The 19,133-nt window shown below is 47.4% G+C and overlaps 1 protein-coding gene across 1 annotated transcript in view; it reads left to right on the forward strand.

Moving 5' to 3' along the window:
- The first annotated feature begins 7,539 nt into the window (after positions 1 to 7,539).
- The window catches only part of CCDC187 (coiled-coil domain containing 187), a 31,751-nt gene continuing 20,157 nt past the window's right edge, over positions 7,540 to 19,133 (forward strand). The window contains exons 1-9 of the mRNA XM_064393178.1: positions 7,540 to 7,766; positions 8,400 to 8,469; positions 8,892 to 9,469; positions 11,233 to 11,331; positions 13,766 to 13,894; positions 14,222 to 14,874; positions 15,213 to 15,304; positions 15,384 to 16,057; positions 16,491 to 16,590. Coding sequence (XP_064249248.1) covers positions 8,965 to 9,469; positions 11,233 to 11,331; positions 13,766 to 13,894; positions 14,222 to 14,874; positions 15,213 to 15,304; positions 15,384 to 16,057; positions 16,491 to 16,590 — 2,252 coding nt within the window. The 5' untranslated portion in view covers positions 7,540 to 7,766; positions 8,400 to 8,469; positions 8,892 to 8,964. The remainder of the gene's footprint in view (positions 7,767 to 8,399; positions 8,470 to 8,891; positions 9,470 to 11,232; positions 11,332 to 13,765; positions 13,895 to 14,221; positions 14,875 to 15,212; positions 15,305 to 15,383; positions 16,058 to 16,490; positions 16,591 to 19,133) is intronic.

Genomic DNA, 19,133 nt, shown 5'->3' on the forward strand with positions numbered 1-19,133 from the left:
GAAAGTTTCAAACGCCCAAAAAAATCCTTCCTTGTGAGGGTTGAGAGGCCCTGGCACAGGGTGCCCGGAGCAGCTGTGGCTGCCCCATTCCTGGAGGTGTCCAAGGCCAGACTGGACAGAGTTTGGAGCAACCTGGGATAGTGGAAGGGTCCCTGGATGAGCTTTAAGGTCCCTTCCAACCCAAACCCATCTGTGATTCTGGGATTTTATTAAATATCTTAGACTAAAAGTAAGTGGGATTACCCAAGTACCTCATTAATCCAATACTGGTGCAATGCTAATATGGGAGGCAGTCAAAAGGGCTGAGGAATGTCAATCCCTTGCTCCAGAAAACTGTTCATCAAAGAAGCAATCTTTCATATAATTTCAGCTAATAAAGATAATTCTGCTGACATAATATATTTAGACTTCTGCAAAGCAATTGACTTAAACTTGCATGACATTCTGTTAAAAATAGTATCAAAAAAAAAGAAAAAAATCAGTGTAGCTTATTTTAAATGGATGGAAAAATTAGTAACATGCATCAAAAAGTAATTATCTGATGAAGGAATTTCTAGTGTGTCCAAAAGGATTTACTCTTGCTACCGTGTTATCCAAGACTTTTATCAATCCAACCTTTTATCAAAGCACCATTGCAGCCAAGACTGTAATATCACTTACAGAAGTGATGCAAAATCTGCAGGTGAATTGGTTCTGTTTGCTTAAGTGATGTTTAAAGTCTGACTTAATTTAAGGTGAGAGTTAACTTTATCAACAAGCAATTTTCTGGGAATAGGAAGTGTTTTAGTCCAGGAGAAAGTGGCACACCCAGAACTTGTAGCGAGGCAAATTCAGCCTGGAAATAAGAGGTGATTTTTAGATGTGGGTAATTAAACAGTGGCACAATTAACTTTTCAGGAGCAGAGTCAGCCTGCATTAGGGGGTGTCTGGAAGAACAGTGCCTAAAAGACAGTGCAGTTCATACACGAGTCCTGGGGCTGATGCAGCGTTCTCCCAGTGTTTGTGTTAAGCCAGATCTTTAATTAGACAATCTGCCCTGTTAGCTGTGAAAACACTCTTCTCGTTTTACCCATCGATCAGGGTTATCCACCGATATCTGAGATGTTCCCTGGCAATCCCAGTGCCGTGTTTGTGAGTATCGATCCCGCGGGTGATTAACAGCCCGCACGGCCCGCGGGGATGGAGATGGATGGCAGCGTTTGCTCCGAGTGCCCTCTGCCATCAGACATTGCTGTCCTTGGCTGTTCGCAGGGAAAGAACAGCCCTGGTTCTGAGGGAGAGCTTTGGGCTGGCAGAGCAGCGTTTGAACATCTCCATCCCCTCTCTTTTCCTTGGAAAAGCAAAAGCAGCAGCCCCTCGGAGCAGTGTCCATCCCTCTGGCTGCTGCTGTTGACTTCCACTCCAGAACTGATGTTGTCACAGGAACCAAAAAGGGACGTGTGGGAGCCCTCGCAGTCCAGGCTGTGACAGGACAGCCCATTTCCCTCACCTCATCTTGGTCTCTAAAACTCAACGCCTTCCTAGCAGAAAAGCCCATATTTTCCTACCAAATTCTTGCATAGTGCTGGCACTCCTTGCCCCCTAAATAACCATCATTTCCAGGTGCCCAGTGTCTCTACACCCAACAGAAACTCCTCGGGGTCAGCTTCCCTGTTTACATAAACTGGGAGAGCTCTGGTTGCTGCCCCACTTTACATCAGCAGGGAATCAAGCCTTCAACATAAGCAGGGCTTATTTTCCATTGGAGATGGGCAGGCACTGGTATCTGTTTTTCTTTGCACTTATCTCCATATGGATTAATTTTGTCAATATTAAGGCAATGTTTTTGTTGGTTTGCATGATTATCTGAAGAGACAGGGAGAAAAAAAAATAAAATAAGGCTAGACAAACAAATTCCAGTCAGTCAGAAATGATCTTGGGTTAAATGACTGTGCTGCCTGGCATCCCAGGGGACAGCAGGAATGAAACTCCAGCAAATCTGAGGGCAACCTGACTCGACAGAGCGTAAGAAGGCAGGAGATGGCCTGGTGTGTTGGCTTAGCCTGCTGCTTCTCCACTGACACTGCTTTGGATGGGCATTTAGTGGTGAAACAAAGATAATCCAGGGGAATCAGGTGAATTTATGAGCAGAGGGTCAGCGACCCTGGGGGCTGTTCTTAGCAGGTGGGGTTTGTAAAGCTCCTCTGCTCTCACAACCTCTGCTAGTCGTGCTGTGTCCCAGCTGGGACTGGGCAGAGCAGCTCTGATGCCAGGGCTGAGATTAATGGCCTGCAAATTGCTGAGTAGATAGAAAGAGCTGAAAGGTGGAAGGAGGGAATTTGAAGGCTGAAGGCCCAAGGAGAGCACTCCAGAGATGAATAAATGCAGCAGGGAAGTGGAACTCTGGCTGGCAGCATCTGCTGTGTGGGCAGGACTCAGGAGGACCCAATTCCCAGATTCTGATTGGACTGTTTGGATTTTGAACACATCATTCATGTTGAAGGAACAGGCTAAATCTTGCCGTTCTTGGTAGCTGTTTGATGCCTTGTTGAAAGGTTGAAGCAGAACAAAGTAACATATGAAGAAAAAGCTGTGGAGCACAATAAAACACCCTCACAGAGTGCACAGGGCTTTGAAGCCACCAAGGACTCTGAATTTCCAGCTCAAAAGGGATTTTTCTTCTTATATTTAGTGACACAAATATAGCCAGATGTGCAGCAACCTGCACACTAAGCCATGGTAAATCAGGAGATTTTGAGGTTTGCAGGATAGGACAAAAAGGCAAAATGGTTAAATTTAGAGGAGATAAAGCCCACCCTGGCCCCATGGTGGTTCCACATAAGTCAGATCTAACCACTGCCCTTAGCTGGGAATGGGAGCACACAGGTGTGTGATGTCTGATCCAGGGAATTATGGACTCAGGCACTCAGGACCTGGCAATACATGGTGATGAAGGCAGCACTGCAAAAATAATGTTGTTGCTGTCTCACAGACCCCATAGATCACTGTGCTTGAGTGCCAATAAATTGGGGCATCTGAACACAGTAAATCATTCCCCATTTATCTGATCCTTTGTTAAAGAGCAGGGCTTGGGGCTCACAGCAAATTTTGTCTCACTTTTAGGTGTAACAGGCTGGTTTGGGAGCTTTACCAGATGGACTCTTCCCCAGCTCCAAACAAAAAGAACAAATTGGGAGCATCCCTGAGCTGTGGGGTCTCCAATCTGTGGGTTATGAAGCAGGGGATGGACTCTGCTTCTCATCCCTGTGAGGTGGTTGGACACAGGGGTTGTGCCTGCTGCTCTGGCTTGGGGCACAGGGAACACAGAGCTGCTCCTGCCCCCACCAAGATCCACAAGGATCTTTGCATCAGCTCCTGAGTGTTTTAGGTCAGGCTTTAAGACACCTCATCACTCTGTGCTGTAATTCTCACCACCCACGTACCCTTCCTTTCTCACTTGGCAGTGCAGGGAGACAAGGTGGAAGGAAATGTGCTATTTTACCTGTAGATTGGTGATTTAAATTGCCCACTCCCGGCCTGGCACTATAAATCCTCTCCTGCAGCTGGAGAGCCCCGTTTACTACAGCAGGTTTCCATGGCAATGCTGTGCTCTCTCACATTCCACTGCACCGTGCAGGCAGCCCCCCCTTCTCACTTCAGATTCCATTCACACAGTCTCCTATTGATAGGAAAAAAACCCAAATGGGCCATGGATAGCTACTTGCTATCTTAACACACTTTCCCCAATAACTGGATGATGGATCTGTATTTTAGCACATCAAGAGAACACTTGCCCTTTGCCAGACACCACTTGGCAGGCAGCATAAAATCCAGATATTCTGAAGGTCTAGTTCTATCCTGACACACATTACTCCTGTTATTTTAGGACATCAGTAGGAAAACACGAGCTTGATATTCCCTTGTGTTTCTGGCTGCCAGCCAAGCAAAGGCAGCGTGTCTCTGTTGCAGCAAATCCTTCCCCGAGCTTGGGCAGCCCCGTGGCAGCCTCCCACCTGCACCCAAGCTGTTCTCAGCCACTGAGGGGATGGCACAGCCCATGGGAAAAGGATCTGCTGCTTCCCAGCAGCGTGGGAAGGAGTGAGGAATTTTGTCTGCTAGGACTGAAAACAAAAAAGAGGAAATGTTATCAGTGGTACCAGCAAAAAATGAGACTCCTCCCCTGTCTCTGGGTGTTTTACATGAACACTGATATCTCACAACATTACCTGTGGAGGAAGAAATTTGTGTCTTATCTCAGCAACTGTGACATGGCACCATTAATGGGGCAGCCCATTTGTCTCAGTCTTATGCAGCTGATTTGAGAGATGATAAGTACTGCTAAGAATGACTTCAAAGCTTAGTGGTCCCCTAAGCTCCTTGCAGGTTCAAATCAAATCCCAATTTATTAAGTGTCTCTATCTTTGTCCCTTTTAACTTCAGGGAGTGTTTTGTCACAGATTCCAGGGGGTGCAGGACAGGGGCCTGGGCTGTCAGACCAAGAGCAGTGCACTTGGTTTTTTTTATCAGCTGCCTCTTCCCTCCCTGTGCTCCCTCCAAAATTCATGTCACATCCAGCTTGCAATCGAAGTCTCCATTTGGGCTTCGATTGTTTGCTAACTGAGAATTGCTGTGAAGATGGTTTACCACGAAAATTGCTTAGTCAGGCACTGTAAAAAAATCAACAAAGAAATACCATTTTCTTTTCTTTTAGCTGGACGTGTTTCCCAGAAGTGAGGGAACTCACAATACTCCCACAAAGCCAGGCATGGGGAGCAAACCAGCAAGAGAATAAAGGAGTGTGGCTGCCAGAGCTGTGGGCTGCTTCTAAGATTCTTGGAGCACGTCTGGAGGGTGCAAAAATTTCAAAACACCGAGACTTAGGAGGGATTTCTGGTTTTGGTTCACATACATCTGCACTTCCTGAATTTTGCTAGACCTTGCGGGTTAGTGGGTGAAATATTTCCTAAACAGTGACAGTGCACAGCAGCAGAAACTGAAGCCTCTGGGAGGTGAGTCCATATCAAACAAACCTTCAGAGTCCAAACAGCCTCGCACAGGGCTCAGTAAATACCAAAGCCACTTGCCTTTGCCTTGCAAAACCACCAGAAATCCACACTGGGGCTCTGAGTGCCACACTGTGTCAGAGCTGGGCACTTCTTGCCCCATTCAGCATCTGTGTGCAAGGGGGAAGGGCTGGCTGGGAAAAAGAAGACTCAAACCCAGACCATGTGCTCCTCATGGGATAACCCCATGTGGGGAGTCAGCAGCACCTCCCTTGGCAGGTTCTTAGATGAGGAACTCTGCAATATCCTTACCAGAAAAAAAGCTAAAATTCCTTTGTAAAACCTGCTCTGAATAGGCCATAGCCCGTTGTCTGATTTGCTAAAATGAGTAGGTGGTAGTTGGAGTATGTCAGTTGGAGAAATTCAGTGTTTGGGGGCTGAAAATGCCTTTAGGAGTTAAAACCCAGGGCCTCTTCCTGCCTTGATTCCGTGAGACAGGAGCTGTGGAGTCAGCAGGACAGAACTGTACATGCCTGGCTCATGTTGCTCCTGCAGATCTAAAACACAAATCCTAATGGCTTTGCTCCTCTTTGCCTCAGCTCACCCTCGGCTCCCTCACTTGGGAGTTTCACACTCTGCAGAAGTGGGATTTGGCCCAGTGATAGGTTTCACTTCATCTCTCAGCAGATTTGTGGTCTAACACTCCAAGATGTGCAGCATAACACAGTGGCAATCTGTCACTCTCCTGGCTCTTGTCAGCTCCAACAGCTTGCTGAGAAAATACAGAGCCAAAATAGGCACCAGTCCGACCTGAGGGACCCAGAATCACACAGAGCAGAGAGCTCTGCCTGTCACAGCACAGACTTTCCTGCTCCACTTGGCTCTCCCCCCATCCCAGCAGGCTGGGACCAGCCCTGGGCTTTTCTGGCAGCTCTCACAGCTCCCCATCTTCCCAAATCTTCCCTGAGCGCTGTCCTCCCACTGCTGAGGCTGCACATTGTGTTCTCTCCCCTCTTGGAGGTTGCAGCCCTGAGCCCTGGGACTGCAATTAGGGCTCTTATCACTCGTGCACCCGGAATAGCTGTGGCTCCCTCTTGGGCAGGCTCTGCATTCCCAGCACTGAAACCTCTAATCAGGCCAGAACGTTGGCTTGGAACTGCTTGAAAAGGGAACTTTGCGACTCCAGGCTGGAATTCCTTGTTTGGTTAGGCTTGAAAAGCTGAAATTCTGGGGATGTCTGAGCAAGGACATTTATTAGATTAGGCTGAGTCTGTTTCTTCAGGAGGAGTTCTCAGAGACCACAAGGATCCGTGGGCATGGAAGGAGGTGGTGCCAGTGTCTCACCTCACCCTCTGAGTGCTTTCCAGGAATAACCAACACTCACAATCCTGACATTGCTGCTAAAAGCAAATCTTGTAGACTTATGAAGACTTATAAAGAATGAACAAATAATTGAAGATATAAACCAGAAAAAGGAGTCAGATTCAATAGAAACCAAAATGCTGATGGAACAGCTCACAGCTGGCTCTGCTCTGCAGTGGGGTGGGAGAAGAGGATACAGAGCCTTTTCTTGGGGTACCCACTGAAATTCAACCCACAGCAGCAGTAAGTGGGGTAAGAAGAAATGTGTTTTATGGCTTTGCAGAGGTAATTTTCAGGGGTTGTAAGAAATGCACTGTCAGGCCTGAGCGCAGGACATCACAGCCCATTGAAGTCCATCAGATGATCCATAAAAAGAATTAAAAGGAAAAGGAAAGTGAATTGTTTGTGCTGTGAGAGTTTTGCTGCTGCTTCCCAGTCCAGGCTTTGTCCAAGGTGGCACCTGCCCCTCCCTGGGCTGTCCCGGCAGAACTGGGGCCGGGAGGCTCCAAACACCGAGTGCTGCAGCTCCAGTGTGCAGGCTGCGTTTGCCCTCTGCTGTTGGTTTATCAGACTGTTCCCTCCGAATAACCCAAAACCTGGAGAACCTCAGTGGTTACAGCCCAGATTTCAAATGCTTAACACTTAAAAAATTATGATGCTTAAAATAAGTGATACCCACAACGGGGGGAAAGATTCACCTGAGACTTTCATATACATTTATTTTATATTATCAAGTTTTTGCTTATAATCAAAAAGATCAGAAACTTTTTAAAAAATCCCCTAAATAGAACCCAAAAATTAAGCCTCTTGCTCTCTTGAAAGAAGGGGTTCTCAGAACAACAGCTGGGACATCCTCTGGGTTCTCCCTGTCTCATCATCCTCTTAGTAGGGGACATGATGGAGGTGTGAGCACAGCAGCTGCTATGATAACTGACATTCCTTGGAGAAATGCAGAATATTATCCAAATCCACGGGGTGTTGCTGCCACAGCAAAGCCTAACAGCAGCATCCCACTGCTCAAGTTGCTCTTGGCTGGGGTCACCTCCAGCTTAAGCTGTTTTAAAAACATCAGTAAAAATCTTAGGCACACAGACATGCAAAGAGTAAATAAAGGAGAGAGGTGATTTCACCTCTTATCTTCCCAGTCAATTGCATTCTTTCCAACTGTAGGAAATAGCACATGGAACATGCTCAGACAAGCCAGTATTTACACAGTAACTAGGAGCTGCAAAACTAATCAGAGAAGCAGCGGATGCCAGCAAAAAGCGTCTCCAGAAAAAACCCAAAACATATGTCTCCCTTCAAAAGAAAAATCTGCTTTTTCACAGCTACAAAGGATTGAAAACAAATTTTGTCATCAAACGTGGAGCTGTGCCAAATCACAGGCAGCCAGAAGAAAGCTTTGGCACGAAAAGAGCTTTGGTGAGTTCTGAGTTCTTGGGAAACTGCTGAGATGGGACTGCTTTGGTGCTGGAGGGAAGGGAAGGTGACAGGAGATAGGGAAAACTCTCTTTTATTGAGACAAGTATGTATTTTCATCAGCTTTCTGCCTGTTCCCAGCAAAATATCACAATGCACAGGAAGTCATACCTTGCTGGGGAGAGCTCAGGCAGAAGCTGCAGCATCAACACCCACCAGCTACAGCACAGAAAAGCTCCCTGTGCTTCTCCTCTGAGGGTTCCTTCCCTAGAGATAAACTGATGTAAATGCAACATTTTGTTTGCTAACTTTGGCAGGAAATACATGATGTGTTTTAAATTGTTTCTAAAAGATGAAGTGGGAGAAGGAAACAGCAGGAAATTTAACCCAGTTCCAGAATGTTCTTACAAATTAATGACAAGAACAGACTTCACTTGTTATTTTTGCATCTGTTAAATATTTGTTTCTGAGGTTTCTTGGCTGGGAGCAGTTTCAGCTGCCAGCCTTTCATATTTATTTAATATTTATGGGCCAGGATTTTTGGGGAGTAGTCCCCAGTCAAAGTTTCTCTTTGAATTTAATGGTTAAGGAATATTTTTGACATTTTGACATTGACATAGCTTTGATTTGCTGTAGATGGTGAGAGGAACAAAGATGAAACAGCTTTGAGTGAGAAAAAGAGCAATGAGATTGCTCCAGCCCAAAGGTAAATAATAACCTGAGTGTACAGCACTTGGGGGTGAGCTGGTGAAGGCACACATAAAGGGATTTAAAATTTGGGATGTAGGACTTCAGAAAAAGTTTAGCACCTTACTGTTTATTAGGGGAAAAAAGGAACAAAAGCATCACCAAACAATTCCTCCCCCAGCTGTACCAACAAGGCAGTGCCTGCTATCAGTTCTCTGCCCGTGCTCATAATTTCTCATATCAGATCACAATTTGCACTGTACTTCCCCAACATTATCTTCATTTGCCAGACTGCTGGCGGCTGGCAAAGTGCTGATTCTGTGGAGACGCTGAGGTCACACCAGAACATGAACAAACTCAGCAGTCACTCATGTCAGTGTATTGACCAATTTAATAATTTTTAACCCTACATTCTGACCCTTGTTTCTCTTTTTTTCAAAGAGAGAGAAGCTCTGCTGTTCTCTCCCCTGCTGGCTCACAGACCTGTTTTTCTGGGATCTCTGCTCCATCCCAAATGTCCCCTCTGTCCCCCAGGGCAGCCTCAGGACCCTGCAGCCCTGCCAGGAATTGGGCTGTGCATGAAAAAAGCTCAGTTGGGACATGGGCACCTGCAAAGAGCCTGGACAGCCCAAGAGGGGACAATTTCAGGGAGCTGGGAGATTCAAGAGGATTCCCAGCACAGAAGGAAAAATCTCCCTGCTGCCTGCATGGCCCACGTCGCTGCCCTGCAGGGAGCAGCTCCTTCTCTGTCCCTGTGCCCATGGTTCTCCTGCTTCCCACATCCCACCTGGCAGCAGCCAGCAAGGCAGGAGAGCAGAGGCTGGAAGAGCTGAGGGGAAAATCACCCCAAAATAAGTTAGAGGAACTCAAGAAGAGGATCCAGGAGCAGAAGAGAAAGCAGCAAGCAGCACTCCGGGAGCAGGAGCCCCTGATTTTTGCTAAAGACTCCCTGCCTAAGAGAGCCCTGCAAAGAAAGGTTTGCAGAGTGGCCTCTGCTCCTCCTGCTCCAGCTCACAGAGGTCAGTGGTGGTCAGGAACCTCTGGAGAAGAATCTCAGGAATCTCTGGGTATGCCCTAGCAGTGCTTTGGGCCAGCTGAATAACTTAGCACAGATTCCACCCCTCCCTGTGGTATTTGGGGGACATCACCCATGTTCTTGTGATAAATCCATTTATTTCTGCAGGTCCAAACCTGTGCTGTACATCCCACCCTGCTCACTGAGTCCACTGGATTTACTCCCCAGCACACACAAATTCATAAATTTCCTCAAAATAGTAAAGAATTTGCTGCAAATCTCCCCTTTCCTCCCACATCCTTCCTTTTGCCACATATAAAACATGGAATAGGAGGCAGTACAGTAGTGAGGAGAGGCACCACAGGTATTTAAAGCAGGAATTGTGTAGTTCAGAGGCATTACAGGGGATTTAACAGTTCATTCAGTGGAACTAGTGTGGATCTGAAAGCAAATATTATTAGACCTTCTTATCCTGCTTTGCTGCTAAATTTGGGGCTGAAGAACCATCCATCTACAGCTGTCACTTCAGTTTAGTGTGGTTGGAGATCTGGGATTGCTGGAGCGAGGCGTGGGGTCGGGACTGCCCGGGGGAGCCCAGCCCAGGGGGCTTACTGAGGGAACACGGCATGAGAGGAGCCCAGCTGGAAAGCTGCACGTAACAAATCTCATTGCTGTAATAGCATTAGTGTTAATTCACTGGGCACTGGCATCCCTGGCACACCCTGCCAGCTTCCAGGGGCGTTTCCCTTGGGTTTGCTCCCTGCCACCTTTGGGAGGGATGTTGTGGTGCTGCCCTCAGCTCTGTGGCAGCCACGTGTCCCTTCCCAGCTGCATCAGGCAGCTCCTTCTGTCACCAGTGCCTGATGTTACCCCTCCTAAAGCCAGCAGCCACAGTCCAGGCTGAGCCAGGACATTCCCAAGGGAAGGCTAGTTCAGTTTGTTTCTAACCAGACCATTTCATGTAACTGAGAGAGGGAACTGCCAAACTGTTCCACTTGTGGTACACACACAGACTCTGAGGCTGGGCATTCACAGCTCCAGACAGTTCAGCTGCATCTCATTCACTTTGTCTGCCTGTCCCCTGCTACTGAAAGAAGTGTGTCACAGCTGCTTTGCCAAGTGCTCCCTCTGCAGACACCTGCAGCCCAGCCCTGGGAGCCCAGTGCTGCTCTCCACACCTGCAGGAGCTCAGCCCAGCATCTGCACAGCTCTTGTAGCCTAATTGCTCTCCAACATTTATTTTTCTGGGTTTTAGTGCTCTGAACCCAGCTCTGTTCCCTCCTTGCCTGATGAAGAGCATAGAATACCAGGCAGAAAAGGATTTACCTTCCCTGGACAAGGAAGGGATTATAAAAAAGCCCCAAAGATCTCAGGTTAGCAATGAGGTATCACAGTTGGGAACTTCCCCAAGTATTCAGTGTTTGCTCTGCATGGAAATGTTGGCCTGGATCTCCAGAGACACCAAGGGAGGTGTCCCACTGCACCCACAGGGTGCAGCAGTCAGGGCAGGGCTCTTTCTCGTGTTGTATGGATGGACAGGGTCATGGATGGAGCCTCAGGGATGCACCCAGGCCATTGCTTCCCCTGCTGGGACATCAATACAACAAAAATTAAATAAAGAAGGAGTCCTGCATGTTTGTGAGCAGTTTCAATAAAAAGTTTTTGCATTCCAAGGGAGTGGGGCTGGGATTGAAATGTTGGTTTCAGCAAGTTTGATTTTAGCTACACTGATTCTTTTCTGTGTTTTATTTTCACCTCCCAATTAAGACCAAGGAGAGAGAAGCTCAGCATGGAGAATTCAAACAGAACACCAGAGGCAGCTTTCATCCAAGCCCAGTGTTCTGGAGAGAGCAGCGGCAGGGAAAGGTAAGGCTGAAAACCATGAGAAATTACAAGCACTGATGAACAGAACTGCCTGCAGCAGCTGAATTCCAGACCTGCCAGGATTAAAATTCATCAGAAATGAAAAATAAGCCGTACATCCTCAGTGGGAAGAGCTGTCACCTATTCAGTTCCTATTCCCTAATGAATTAAGGGTGCCACCAAAGGCAGGGATTTCCTGGCCTGCCAAGCAGGGACTGAAAAGTCAGATGAATTATCCAAGTCTCAGTTGCTGCTTCTCAGTTTTATTTGACAGGTATTTCTAAGGGCAGGTTGGAATTCCTGCTGTCATTTTACCCATTTAATGCTATAGCTTTGCATAGAAATGGTTGCATTCAAATGTTGTGGGGAAGAAGTGGAAGTGCTGTGGGTTGTACTTTACACCAGCCAAGCTCCCAAGTCACTTGTGTGAAGCAGAAATTAAAAAAATCCAAGCTCTCTAATCCAGACAGAATTATCAGGATAGTGTGCTCTATTCCCTAAGTATGATTTAAAATGCATGAAATATGTAATAATTTCCTTCTCCCTCCTTTTTTTTTTTTGTTTTAATGGATGGTTTGAAAAATGGCTTGCTCTTCCTCTGAGAGTGGGTCATAATAAGACCATGCCACGTGAAGCATTCATCATTGTAACTGCCAGTGTCATGGTGTCTTTATTGGCTATTAGTTTCTGTCACTGAAAGAGCCAAGGCAGGGCTACAAAGAGATGAATGGGGGGCAGGGGTCAGAGCCAGAGTACTCAGGAATTTGATGAATTATAAATTTGCTGTAGTTAACAAAAAATTAAGTCACCACAGCTATAAAATATTCATCTGGTCGTAGGTAGGGAAAAAACCCAGGAGAATATTTAAATCAAAAGAGTTTCTTCTATCAACTGTTCTCATCAGGAATGCAGGCTGCTCATGAACTTTAGCATTGTAGTTGCTGTAGTTAATGAACACAATACAGATAAAAAGAAGATTTAATTGAAATAAACAACATGGTGAGGCAAAGATTGTTAGATCCACAAATTAATTTGTCTGGTGCATTCAGAGGAGCTAAGACAGGGCACAAAATAAATGCATTTTTAGTACTGCTGAACACAAAACAAAGTGACACAGCAAGGTGTTTCCTTAAAGACCTGGATGGATCCCAGCCCTCCTGAGCCCAGCAGATTCTGACAATTCCCTCTGTGCTCCTGCTGTGAACACCATGCACAGATCTGGTGATAATTCCTTCCAAAGGAAATCCATGGGATTGCAGGAAGTGACTTCAGCCCCGCAGGGAGCGCAGCTTTTCCTTGTCTGAAAAGCATCATTCTCCCTGTGACACAATTCACAGAGCAGAGCATCTCAGAGGCTGCTGCAAATGAAGAATAAAAGCTGTTGGCTGGGACCCCTCCAGTGGCCGTGGGACAGAGGAGATGTTGCCTTACACTGTCCCCAAAGCACAGGGGGATCTCAGGGCAGTCCCACTGAGCTGTGAGGCCATGGAAAATCCTTTGTGTCCAGCAGCTTCCCTGACCCTGAGGTGCTGCACCATTGACTGGGCACTGAACCACAAGAGCTGAGGCTGATTTCAGAGTAAAATCTTTCCTGTTAAAAAACCCTTGAGTATTTTAACTGGAGGAGATTTTGGGTGGTAGAATTTCCATGCAAAACCCAACCAAGTACCTGTTCAGCTTGTGCTGGAGAAGTGTTTGCAATAAATACATAATTGTGCCAGTATTGGCATGCTGTGAATGCAATCTGAAATTATGAAGTAAAACAGTGATAAATGTTGTCTATTATGTGACACCACCTATTAAGCAAGAGTAATTTGTTTGTGCTGCATTCTGCACAGTTTATTTCTGCATTAGACATTGTCCCTCGTGCTGTATGCTCCATTGATTCTTTCACACCACATCCTGCTGATTCTCACCAGTTTAAAAATGAATTCGTTTCCTCTGGTGAGTTTGAAGTAAGCACTTCAAAGGAAGGAAAATAATAATTTTGTTATCCTCTTCCCTTCAGTTCTCAAATGTGTTGGTACCCAGGAAGTTCTGATCTTTTTTCAGTGTTCTTGAGGCCTCTAGGAGTCAGTGATTTCTGAGTAAAACTTGTAAGAACTGTGTGAATACACTTCAAGTGTTAAATTATATATTTGCTGATGGTAAAGCCTTAGGAAAGCACTGAACCTTCACATTTTACACTCCTGAACTCATCTGATTCATGACCCTGGCAGCCTTCAAAGTTTGAGTGCTTTCAAAACTTTTTGTTATCAAAGTAGCACCAATTTTTTTTTTATTTTAAACCTGCCCTGACTGAAGCTTTTTAGATCTCCCCATACCTTGAGTGTGATTCCTGGAAATCACCATTAAATAGTTTTGAATAGGAGAGTTAAAATAGTCTTTCAAAGAACATGTGGGGCTTTAATAATGAAATACAAACTCTCTGTTTCAGGTGTGAATCTAGCTGGAGTTTCTGCATGGAGAGAAGGTCAGAAGTTGGCTAGAAGGCTGCTGGGTCCACCCCCTCCACGTCCACACTTGAGGAGCAGAACTGGAGAGCAGAGCACAGCAAAGACCTTTGGTACAGCTGTCCTTCTACAGCACTGGCTGTTTTGGCATAGCAAATAATTTTTTAAAAAGACTTATTAAACCTAATTTAAACAAAAGCTTTCCAGGCCCTTCTAATCACCTTTCTTTAATGGCTCTTGCAATAACAATTGGTCACTGTAATTTCAAACCTTTAGAGGTTTATCTTCTGTCTTGAATATCACAGATTTTACAACAGACAGTGCAAGTAGTCCTCAGAGCTGTGGTAGGAAGCAGGCTGGGAGATGCACTCTATAGATACAGAAATTGTTACTCTCCGAAATAATTACCTCACTTTGTTGTTTCCAAATCTTTCCCACAGAACCTTTGGAAGGAGGTCAAGGATTTGGGGCAATGCCAGTGATGGAAAGCAGCTCCAGGGTGAAGGGAAATGAACCTGGAGCCCAAAGAGCTGTGGTCACTCCCAGCAAGGCTGAAAGGGGCAGCAAGGCACCCACAGAGGGTACAAACCAAGCACTCAGGAACCTGCTCTTGCAAAGGCAGTCCTGTGAGGAACACAGACACATCAGGGTCTCCAGAGAGGCTGTGAAACACCAACCCCAAGGGATCCATTCTCCTTCCCCTGGACTTTCATTAATGAAAGATGGAGCCAAGCCCAGCACCTCAGGAAGCTGCAGCAGAGGGAAAAGTGCATTTCTTCAGAGACAGAAAGGGTCTGAGAAAGAAAACCTTAAGCAACCTTCAAAGAGGAGGGCAAACCTTAAAAAACCTCACCCCTACAGCCCTGAAAGCATTCGGGAATTTATGTATCAAAAAAAGGCAGAAAGAAAGAGAAAACTCCTCAAAGAGAAAAAGTCTTTGGCACAGGCTGTGGAGATGAAGAAGAAGAGGTTGCAAGAATTGTACAGGAAACAAAAAGAAGCTATTGGGAAGAAATCGTGTCCTGATGAGATGCACAAACCCCTTGGGAAAACAGGTTCTGCCAAAGGAAACCCTCAGAGTGAATTGGAACAAGTAAGTCCTAAGGAGTGGCAGACTGAAACCCCTCCAATCTTGATCAGTGCAGCGCTGTGTAGGACATGAAACACTTCATACAAATGCTTTGAGAGAGACAAGAAGTTTTATCTAGAAAAGCAGAGCAATTAGTTTATAATTGTGGCATAAACTGCTGGGCTCATTGGTAGGGCTGGAACCCTCAACCTCAGGCCAAAAACCTGGAAATCTCCACTGCCTGAGCTAAAAGAACAGGTTTGCTGTGTTCCATGAGCAAATTATTAGGTGGAATAAAAGCCAAACATTACCCTGCTGTTGCCACTGTTGAGTGCTTACACTGCTGGGCTCTTCTCTTTCAGAGGCAAACCAGTGGGGGAGTACAGGAAAGGAGTTTCATGGCCTGGCTGGATGAAACATCCTCTCCTCTATCACCAGAAGATCACAGAGGCAGGTACTCAGACATAAAAGGCATCCTAGAAAGCCATTTTCTCAGCTCACACTGCAGACATCTCTCTTGGTTTTTTTAACAGGAATCAACTCCTGGAAACAGCTCAATCACCTAAAAAAGGAGAAGCATCAGGCCCCCCAGCATCACTGGAATCTGAACACTGCTTTATCAGTCCTCTGAAATGTGAAGACTTGAGGGACTGCTCTCCCCCAGCTCTGCATTCACCTCCTCTGAGCTTTTCTGTTCCTCAGAAAGATGCAAAACCTTCATCCAGGGACTCATCTTTTGGTTTTTCTCCACACAGAAGCAAACAGGATCGAGTGAGAGCCATTCACAGTCTGTCCAGGGAGCTTGCAGAAAGGATTGATGTGGCAAGGAAGAGGCTGAGTGCAGCCAGCTGGGGTAAAGCCTCTGCTGGCAAACAAACAGAGACAGCTCTGGACCTGTGCAGTGCTCCTCCTTGTGCCCCAGAACCTGAGACTTCCAGAGACAGGGAAGAGAGGACAATGACTGCACAAATGCCTCTGGACACAAATCCTGAAGAGCTTCGTGTGCCATCCCACAGGGAATGCCATGGGCTGGGCAGGATGGGCCTGCTGGGCAGCACTGAGGGGGCAGCAGCCCTGAGCACACAGAGGGAAATGCCAACTCCTCTGCCTGGTGGGAAAGCTGAGAGGGAACAATTACCCTGGATCACTTGTAGTGCAGGACAGAGTCACCTCAGCTCTGCAGGAGAGCTGAGCAACACCTTGCAAGGTAAATCCTTTCCCCATGACACAACAGGGATGCTCAGGTGCCACTGCCCAGGTCTTTCAAAGCTACAAGCAGGGGTTAAGCTTCATCTGCCCTTGGCTATTTATTGGAAATGTGCCTTGGAAAATCCCTGAGCAGTGGCTCTCCTAGGTTTTACTTTCCTCCCTTCTCCTTACACCTCTGAAACTATATGTCATAATTTTATCTGTAGCTTTGCCACCAATTTTGGACATGTCACTTTCTGGTGCCTAGGCTTTCCCAGAAGTAAAAGAATTATAAACCTAAGCCCATGTAGTTAAAAACCTGTGGATAAGAAGAGTTGTATTGAAATGAAGTGCTCACACATAAGTAGGCAGTGAATAGATGCCAAAGCTTGGGCCATTTCATTTCTATGAAGAGCATATTTATTAAATGTCTTCATTTGTCTTTTTAAAAGGTTTCCCTGTGAATAAGGGCTCCAAGGTGGACATAAGTCTATGGCATGAAAAGCCAATAACCAGCCCAGCCTCTCCAGCTCACAGATTCCTCACTAGAAGGTAAAAAAAGCTGGATATTTAATTCTTTGCTTAATGTGCCTTGCATGTATCTAAAATAAGGAGCACCAATTCAGCATGGAGCCAGACTCGGGCAGTGGGTCTTCTAGACTTCACTTTCCTCTCATTGCATCTGTGAAATGACATCTCATAATTTTATCTGTGGCTTCATCACTGATTCTGCACACATCACTTCCCCTTCTGCTGCCTAGGCTTTCCCAGAAGTAAGAAAGGAAATATGAACCCGACCCTATGTAGTTGGAAATCTGAGGATAACAAAGCTGGATGTATTGTCCTCTGCTGAACGGGCCACACAGACTTAAAATAAATATTGGGGATGGTGAGTTCCCGGGGCTGGTGGGTTCCTGGGATCAGCAGATCCTAGGGAGCAGCTGGTGGATCCTGGGTTCAGTGGGTTCCTCAGGAGTGGTGAACCCCAGAGAGCAGTGTATCCCCCGGGAGTGGTGGATCCCCAGGAGAGGTTGGTGGATCCCTGGGTCCGGTGTGTTCCTGGATGTGGTGGATCCCTGGGCTTGCTGGATCTTCCAGGAGTGGTGGATCCCTGGCTCAGGTCGGTGGATCCTGGCTCCAGTAGGTCCCGGCTGCAGTCAGTGGATCCCAGCTCTGGTGGATCCTGAGTGCCTCTGGTTGGAGGATCCCAGCTCCGGTTGGTGGATCCCGGGTGGCTCCGGCAGATCCCGGGTGGATCCGGTCTGTGGATCCCGGGTGGCTCCGGCGGATCCCGGGTGGCTCCGGTGGATCCCGGGTGGCTCTGGTCTGTGGATCCCGGGTGGCTCCGGTGGATCCCGGGTGGCTCTGGTCTGTGGATCCCAGGTGGCTCTGGTCTGTGGATCCCGAATGGCTCCGGTGGATCCCGGGTGGCTCCGGTCGGTGGATCCTGGATCCGGTGGTGGATCCCGGGTTCCTCCGGTCGGTGGATCCCGGGTGGCTCCGGTCACTGGATCCCGGGTGGCTCCGGTGGATCCCGGGTGGCTCCGGTCGGCGGATCCCGGATGGCTCTGGTCTGTGGATCCCGGGTGGCTCCGGTCGGTGGATCCTGGATCCGGTGGTGGATCCCGGGTGGCTCCGGTCGGTGGATCCCGGGCCCGGTGGATCCCGGCCGCGCTGCCATGACGCTCTCTCGCCACCGGAGGGCGCCGCAGCCGCGGGCGCGGAGCGGGACGGAGCGAGCCCCCGGGTAACGCTGCCCGGCCTCCTCCGGGCGGGGATTAATTAAAAAAATTAATTTCTACGGATTGTTTTCACTCGCTTTGCTACAAAAGTGGGTGAAAGACTCCCACCAGTGCAGCTCTGTAGGTTGTGTGCGTGCGAAGTGACACCTGCTCACACACAGCACCTTTCCTTGCACAGCACACGTGTGATTATCGTGGAAAATTGCTTTGGTAGCAGGAAGCTAGAAAAAAGGATTACATTAATGTAGGTTGTTGTCAGCTTACGTTAATTAAATATTTAATGTAGACAGCAGCTGAGAGAAACCCCTTTGAATTTGGCCTGTCTTAGAGAACAAAGTGCCCCACTGGGTCCTCTCTGGTGACAGGGGACACCGTGAAGGGACAATCATTAACTGCAGGGCAGAGCGTGTCCCTGCCCAGCCACAGAGAGGGACAAAGCCAGAGTTCCCACAGAGGCCACACGACTCTGCAGGGAACAGAATAAATCCCCCGAGCCCTGGAAGATTAAATATGACCTGGACATGCATTACCAAAGAAGGGACATATGTGCAGCAAACTGGCCACCGCGTCCCCAGTGTCCCGTTCAGAGACAAGGACAAGGAGCTGGTGCTGTGGGGTCCTGCCCAGGCAGGAATGGCCTGGATCTGCTCCACGGGTGCTCTGATGGTGCCTGGGAACGAGCTGGCTGGGCCAAACTACCTGCAGCTAAAGTTCTCGAGTGGGAAAATAGTGTTTTTTCTCTTTTTAATTGAAGGTGGGATATTAGGCCCAGCATTGTTTTCAAGAAAACTGTTCACAGCTTTACAGTGCAAAGTAACCAGGAGGAAAATGAAAATTGGGGAGATAAGTCCAGACAGATGAGCTTACCAAAGTTATGAGGAGTAATTACTGGAATTACCAAGAGTTAAACCCCTGTTCTTTGTGCACAACCACCACACTCACAAAGGCTGGGCTGATCTCTGCTCTGAGAGATCAGTGTCAAGGATTATGGAGCTGTTCTGTCACAGAAGATGGCAAATGTATAAAACATGAGCAGTGGGCACTCCGAGTGTGCAGTGCAGAGTCAGAGCTGTGTGTGCACTGCTCCTTGGGGAGCACAGCCCAGCAGCTGTGGGCTCCATCACTCTTGTGCTGACACCACCCAGACTCACAGGAATGGTGGTAGGTGCAGGATCCCCTGGGCCCAAAGGGAGCAGCCCCCAGCTGTAAGGGACAAGCATCAAACCCAGAAGAAACAAGACAGATTGCAGCGATCTGTTGAACAATGCAATTACTGAGAAAGCAAAGCAGCCAGAGTCAAAAAGTCCTCAGAGCACCACCGAAAAAAACGCCAATAAAGCCTCTCAGACAATA

This window comes from Passer domesticus, chromosome 18 (assembly GCF_036417665.1).
Source record: "Passer domesticus isolate bPasDom1 chromosome 18, bPasDom1.hap1, whole genome shotgun sequence".
NCBI lineage: Eukaryota > Metazoa > Chordata > Aves > Passeriformes > Passeridae > Passer > Passer domesticus.